The 7,463-nt window shown below is 40.1% G+C and overlaps 1 protein-coding gene and 1 long non-coding RNA gene across 3 annotated transcripts in view; one reads left to right on the top strand and one right to left on the bottom strand.

The window, feature by feature from the left end:
* Positions 1–277, bottom strand: part of LOC107195849 — a 16,056-nt gene extending 15,779 nt beyond the window's left edge. Inside the window, exon 1 of the long non-coding RNA XR_001517104.2 lies at positions 164–277. This is a non-coding gene — a long non-coding RNA (uncharacterized LOC107195849). The remainder of the gene's footprint in view (positions 1–163) is intronic.
* DDI2 (DNA damage inducible 1 homolog 2) overlaps positions 9–7,463 on the top strand; it is a 31,810-nt gene continuing 24,355 nt past the window's right edge. For both annotated transcript variants that reach the window (XM_006914331.2, XM_015591330.2), the window contains exon 1: positions 9–290. In XM_006914331.2, the coding sequence (XP_006914393.1) occupies positions 153–290 (138 nt within the window). In that variant the 5' untranslated portion in view covers positions 9–152. The remainder of the gene's footprint in view (positions 291–7,463) is intronic.

Here is a 7,463-nt window from a genome sequence, read left to right as displayed (position 1 = left end):
AATGAGCGTGTGTGAGGGAGGGAAGGAGCGAGCGGGCGAGCAAGCAGCCCGCGCCGACCGCTCGCGGCACCAGCAAGGGCCCCCCACCCGCCGCCGCCACCCGCAGCCCTGCACCGAGGCCGGGCCGAGCCGAGCTGGGTCGGGCCCGGGCCATGCTGCTCACCGTGTACTGTGTGCGGAGGGACCTCTCCGAGGTGACCTTTTCCCTTCAGGTCGACGCCGACTTTGAGCTGCACAACTTCCGCGCGCTGTGCGAGCTGGAGTCCGGCATCCCCGCAGCCGAGAGCCAGGTACGCCGGGCTGGGAGCGGGGCCTCCCTCCGGAGCTGGCCCTCCCGCCTCGGGGCCTCACGCTCTCCCTTTGCTTCTGGTGAAGAATTGGGGGTGGAGGGAGCAGGATGGCCATTCCCAGCTCGCCCCCACTTCCGGGAGGGAGCTGGGATCGGTAGCTGCCCCCACACACTCCGAGCTTGGGGTGGTGTAAGAGGGGAGGGAGCGGAGAACCTGACCGCAGACGCACCCACTGCAGCCTGAGGGGCGCGGGGACTGACCGCCCCACCTTCTGGCTCTTTGGCCCCTTCTCCCTTAACATACCCAGTCTGGGATGTCTTTGTGGACCTAAGAAGAAGCCCTAGGTTTGCAAGAGTTCATACATCCTGCTTCCCCAACCAGAAATACCAGTTTCAATCACTGGAGGATGTTGATCTGCTTTTTTGGAGAGGGTTCCTGTTTAAGTAACATAATTTACCTTTAAATGTACAGATTTGCACTCTTAAGCGAAGGGAAAAGTTTGGAACTGGCACTACCTTGTTTTGAGGCCTTTGGAAATACTCTTTTCCCTTTCCCTTACCACGTTGGTTTCTGGTTAAAGTTTTTTTTTTGTTTTTTTTTAAGCAGTTATTAGTGCAACTCAGACTATTTCTATGTTTTTTTCCTCTGGTATCAGGGCAAAATCCCTCTTTCTTTCAGGTCACAATTCAGAGTTTGGGTCATTTCAAAGCTCAGTGCTTTATGAGGTGAGGATACTCGCTTTAAAATGGCCTAGTATCTTCTCAGTGTGATTTGCTTGTTTCATTTCCCTCCCTTGCTAGGTAGAAGTTAAGCTGCTCTTACATTTTAAATAAGCAGCGTAATTTATTCTCAAAATGCTTTGGGGTGCCACCACGGTGACAATAACACCGTGGCCTTCACACTATAACATTTAGATCCTGACTTGATTAAGCGGACCTTGGAGGACATAGTCTAAATATTAAGAAACTTATAGAAGTCCTTTAAGGCCCCAGAATGTAAATCTTGATTTCCTACTGCAGTTATGAAATAGTTCCAAAAAGTGTTGCCCAACCACAGCTTGTTCTGCCCTGCGTTATGGTAAACAAATGGGTCAATATTTTTTTCAGAATAGAGTGTGATTTACGCTGTGAACTTTAGAACTTTGGCATAAAGCTGAATAACCACAAAGCATTTATTTCAGGGCACAAGGTGTAACTCAGTTACAGTCTGGCAGAAACTACAAAGAAATTGGTAAAAGGGATTTTTTGCAACTTCTACAAAAAGCTAATCCACAAAAACTCAGGAACCGATTCTTGTCAATGAATCCCTCAAGTGGAGAGCTAGAAAAGAACAATTTAAGTAAGGAGTAAAAATCAACTCTTAAATTTTTGAAGGTGACTTTTTCCATTGCCACTTCCCTCTGGCTGTTATAGTAACCCTGTTTATAATTACCAGTTGATAGGGGAAATAAAAAGTTAAAATGTAAATTGATTTTGTTGTTATTAGGGCTTGAGAGAAGACAGATTGAGATTGTGTTCCTTCGCTTTTTGAGATGGCCATAACAAGAAATTTAAAAAAATTAAAGAGGGTATCTCATTGAAAAACAATTAATTGTATGGTCAAAGCAAGCACTGTCCTCTGCCGGCTCAAAATGTCAGGAATATTTTACTAATTAAACAGCTAGGGCAACTCCAAATTCTTATTCCTTTGGTCAACATTTTGGCATTTACTTGCATCCCAGGCCAAATTAGTATATGGAAACCTGGGCTCCAACTAGCCTTAAGCCTGTATTACATAGCTGTAAACAGCTCCTAGTTTTCAAGTTGTTTTGTTGGCTCCATTGTAACCTAACACAGTATCTATTTTAAGATGTCTGGTGGTCGGTTGGTCATCTTTCATCTTTCAGTTGCTCGCCCATCAGGCAGGAACAGGATCCACCCTAGACATTTGAGTCATTTCCTTTCACCAAATCATAATAGTAAACATCATTATAGTTTTTACCCACAAATATGGCATCTTCGCTCGCATGAGGTCCCCGCACTTTTACCTCCTAGAGTTCTGTATTACTCACCTTCCCTTCCTCCCCTGCACAGTTCTGCTCTCTTTACCTCACTCATCTTACTTATCTTCTCTAGTATCATTCTTCACCTCCATTTCTAAAGGGAATATTTTTTCTTATGTTCTTGGCTATTTTTTCCTGTCACTACGTGTCCAGACCACTGGTCCCCAAACCTTTTCAGTCATGTGTCCCTCTGAGTAAAATGTTTTGGAACATGCATCTTTGTGATTTATATAAAATAAATTACATCCATGAACTAATATGTGTATTATATATGTCTGTATATTACATGTATATAATAACTATAAGCATCAGCTACATTATATACATGAAGTAGTATGTACCTTATAAACAGGCACAGAATAGAAGGAAGGATAAAAATAAATGGAAATGGAAATTCTAATATTTTCTATTTTCTTGTTAACATTCTTAAAGAATCGTTGAGGGTCACTGGTTTGGAATTCAGCCTTTCACTTCAGCACCAATTGTACATAAGCATACACTTTGAAAAGGTGTTCATTTTTAACAGCTCTGGTCTGATTATAGTAGTTATAATGCGATAACAAATTTAGAATAGAAACCATCTCTACTTGTACATGTGATTAAAGCTGGGTGTGTTCCATCTCTTAATACAAGTGCGGGCTGGGAAGCCAGTCATGGCTGTTTGATGCTTCCATGCAGACTTGGCTGGGCAAACTTCAAACAATTATCAGAACTTAGCTTCACTTTAAGGTCTTTGTATTATTGAAACATTGTTATAATTTACCCCTGTAGGTGGCATGTGGTAAAAAAACGGTACAGAATATGTAAGGACTCTCAAATGAAAGACATATTTAAATGCCAAATAATAGCAGTAATTGTATGATCCTGGAAATGTAGCTCTGCACAGAGCATGATTTGTGGTTTGTAAAACACTATTTTAAACCAGTGGAAACTGAAATTTTCTATTATAGCTGTTTTCGGTATGTTTATTTTCTCAGATAATTTTCATGTACTTTTTTTCTGATAAATACTATGTATCTATTATTAAAAACTTGTAACATAAAGAAAAAGATGAAGAAGAACATAGTTACTTATTCCCTCATAACCCAGAGATAACTGCAGTTCACTTTTTAGTGTATTTTCTTTAGTTTTTTCCTATTTATAGTTTAAATATTTCTTTTAAATGTGATGGTCTGAATGTATAAACAATTTCATATCTTTCCTCAATCAATACTACATTGTCAGCATTCTTCCGTATGTTATAAATTCTTCACATTTATAATTTTAATGGCCACATGATATACCATCCTCTAGATATACTAGAATTATTTAACAATTTTCATATTGCTAGGTATTTGAATTTGGGAAAATTGGAAGCAGTTACAAGTAACATTTCCATGGATACCTATGTACTTAAGGGTTTGTCTTCATTTCTGATCATTTTCTCAGGATAAATTCTTAGGGAATCGCCAGGTCTTTTGAAGGGCTTTTAATAACTATTGCCAAATTATCTTCCAGAATGGTTGTAAAAGTAAAGCTGACTGTTAACGTGGGATAGTATATGTAGATCACTTGGCGTATAGTGGACTTTACTTAATTAATGGTAGATACTGTTATGTAGTATATGTAGATAGTATATGTAGATCACTTGGCGTATAGTGGACTTTACTTAATTAATGGTAGATACTGTTATGTGGTATATGTAGATAGTATATGTAGATCACTTGGCGTATAGTGGACTTTACTTAATTAATGGTAGATACTGTTATGAAGCCATTCAGATGTGATTCCAAAGGTTTTGTGGCCAGTTTATGGTCCTTAATGCTAGAAGTAATGTTATGATTTCTGTTGATTGAAGGTATTCCTTCAGAGACCAGAAAGCATTTGACATCATGCTTAAACGTGTTGGAGTCGTATAGTTTGTTTTTATATGTTGATTAATGCCAGAATTTAATCTCTGGGGTGCCTCCTCTGGAATGAGTACTATCAGTTGTGCCACTTGTGCAGATTAAGACCCGTAACTGTACAAATGTTCCTGCTGTATGTTTTTATAACTGTCAAAACAAAAATTTTAAACTTTGTAGCCTTTGAGTTGGGTATGATGAATGGTGCAAAGCATCAGCAATGCCATTACCAGAACTCATTTTGTTTTGACTGGTAGAAATTTGAAACCATTGGTGTGATAAATACATTGAGTTGGAAAATTGTTGGGATTTATTCTGAGCTGTAAAATAATTGTCTTCCTTAGACTCTTCAGCCTCTTTTAACAAAAAGAAATGATAATTTCATCTAAGCTTTTTATTTCATTATGTCCTGGGATTAAAGTGGAATATACCTGCTGCTTTGGCATTGTGAAGAATGTTTGCTCCTCACCCACAATCTCTAGTCCAGTATTTTTAGGAAGTTGGGGCAGATAGCATTGTTATATATTTCATATACATGTTTGACGTCATTTACCTGGATCTTACATTTTTATTGTTAGATCAGGCTGTCCTCCTTTTAAAAAAAGTTGTATAGTCTTCTGAGGAAAGACTGTGCTAACTGAGCAGTGGAGTGGGGTCTGCCATCTGTAAAGTAGAAGCCCAGAGAGTGAGAGGTGGTAGCGTTTCTTTCTTCGTGTTCGGGGCAGGGGATGCATTGAGCAATGAATGGGTGGTGTTTTGATCCCCCCGGTGAGTATAGGCCCACAGTGGTGATGGATGGCTTAATAGCTCTTGTTAAGGTCGCCTATCTGATTCACTAGGCCACTTTGGACTTCTGTTTGGGAGAGTTGTATGTGGTACTGGGGAAGAGTATGGGCTTTAAAGTCAGGCAGATGTGGTTCTGCTCCCAGTTCTCTTATTAGCTATGTAGCCTCAGGTCACTTAACTCTTTCTGTTTCCCTGTCCATAAAATGGGACAAATAATGCCTACCTCATAAGATGATTATGAGACCTAAATGAGAGGATATGAGGATTAAGTGGGAGACTGAGGACCTAGTATGATGCTGGCACTTCACAGACGCTCACTCGGTGGTAGCTGTTTACTATTAAGCCTTTCCATGTAGCATTTCCAGTTTGAAGAGAATTCAGCGATCTTGCGAATAGCAGCATTCTGATTCTCCTAGGTTTGTTTGCTTGTTGTAGATAAATAAACGTTGTCTTATGAGTACAGTTAGAATATATCGACTAATTGTGTATCTCTAAATATACTAATTGTTGAATTTATGAACCGGAGAAATTAAGGAATAGGCCTTAGACAACTGGTACGTTCATTGTGACGGCTTCACAATGTTGACGCCACCTTGTGAGAGCTGCCTGCCTGGCATTTCTATGGACGTGCCTGTTCTTTCTTGCTACACCTCAACAACCTGTGACACTTGTCACTTAGGACTTATAGTGGTTTTTCCAAGCAATCCCACAAGTTGTAAAATGACTCTCAGGTTGCATTCAAACAATTCTGGTGTACTTTTACTGTGAGATATATAACTTACATAAGGGAGTGTGAATGGGTTGATAGAGTAGCAGTCTGTCGTGACGTGTTTTAACTTTGCAGGTGAGGGGAAGAACTAACAATATTTTTTCAAATCATGTATATAATTTATAGAATATAATTGGATTTACAGATTCTGTAATTCAATTTTTTTCTCATCCCCATAAGTTTTTTATTTTAAAAGGAACTAAATTCTGTTTTCTCTTAGTTCAGTTCCTTATTTCAATGTAAATTCTGAAAGCAGATATGACCGACCTTTTTTTCTTTTTTTCCAGTTTAAATTCTGTATTTTTCAGTTTCTGTGTCAGGCAGTCTTAACTATGAGAGCTGTGAGGACATGCAAGGAAACATTGTGAAATGGTAGTGTAGCAGAAAGACCTGGAAGGGACAGCTGTAATGATTATCTGGCCCCAAGTGCTTGCTTGCTTGACAAATGGGAAACGTGAAGCCTGGACCAGCTGAGTGATGGGGCGGGGCCCCTGTCAGAGCCAGGACGGAACTCGGGTTCCTCAGTTCGCATGTGGCCTGGTGAAAAGTGAATCGTGAGGAAGAAGAACTTTTCAAAGGTGGAGTTTATTCTGAATGCCCCTCTGGAGTGTGCAATGGTGCAGGGTGGCTTTATATTCCTTCGTGGTAAAATTACAGCGTGCCCTTTGTGTGTTCCTGTTCTTCCCACGGCACATCGCTTCATCTGTTTTTATGTGCTCAGGCTTTCTTTGGTGTTTGATTGCACATCATAAAAATATTTTACTAGTAGTACACCCCTGTTCCTTTTTCCCATATGTGTTTAATTGTTCTTTTCTACATGTCTTCCACTCATACACATGAGTGATAAAAATACGGTGATAAAAACACGAGTGATAGAAAAGAAGGAAGGATGCGGGAAGGGCGGAGTCTGGGAACCTTTTAGACTTGCCGGTGTGCAAGATTGTTTGAAAATGGACACATTGGGATATAATGTACCGTGTGATAACTAAAGTTAAAAATACTGTATCATATATTTGAAAGTTACTACCATAGTAAATCCGAAATATTTTTAAGATTTAAGATTTAAAAATATTTTGTAACTGAATGAGGTGATGGATGTTAACGATACTTGTGATAATTTTGCAGTATGTACATATGTGAAACCATCATGCTGTGTACCTGAAACTAGTAGTGTTTATATGTCAGCTCTGTCTCACAAAACGGGGTCGAGGGGTGTAGACACATTACCTAATAGTATTAGCAGACCCAGAATAAACCATTCCCACTGCCCTCCCTGCTCAAAATTGAATCTAAAATTATATCCACGACGTCCATAGATTCATCTGTCCTTTAATTCAACAAATAGTAGGGCATTATTTATCTAACAGGTCCTATTCTAGGCACTTGATATGGCAAGTAAAACGAAGTCCTCGTCCTCGAGTAGCTTACATTTTAGTGGGGCAGAAAGACAGTAAAGAAATAAATATATAATACGTGAGGTGAGGGTGGTTAGAGGAGGTTTCCGAAGAGGTGATGTGTGATCAGAGACCTAAAATGACTGGAGAAAGAACATTCCTCAAATAGAAGAGCAAGTGAGAAACAGCAGCCGTGGTATAAGATCAGGTCAGAGGAAGAGCTGGGACCCAGTCCTCTGAGCCTCGGGGATGGGAAGGACGCGGCTTTTCTGTTAGGTGTGATGGGAAACCATTGGAGTG

The sequence above is a fragment of the Pteropus alecto genome, unplaced genomic scaffold (assembly GCF_000325575.1).
Source record: "Pteropus alecto unplaced genomic scaffold, ASM32557v1 scaffold125, whole genome shotgun sequence".
Classification (NCBI taxonomy): Eukaryota; Metazoa; Chordata; class Mammalia; order Chiroptera; family Pteropodidae; genus Pteropus; species Pteropus alecto.
This window is presented reverse-complemented; position numbering and strand designations above follow the sequence as displayed.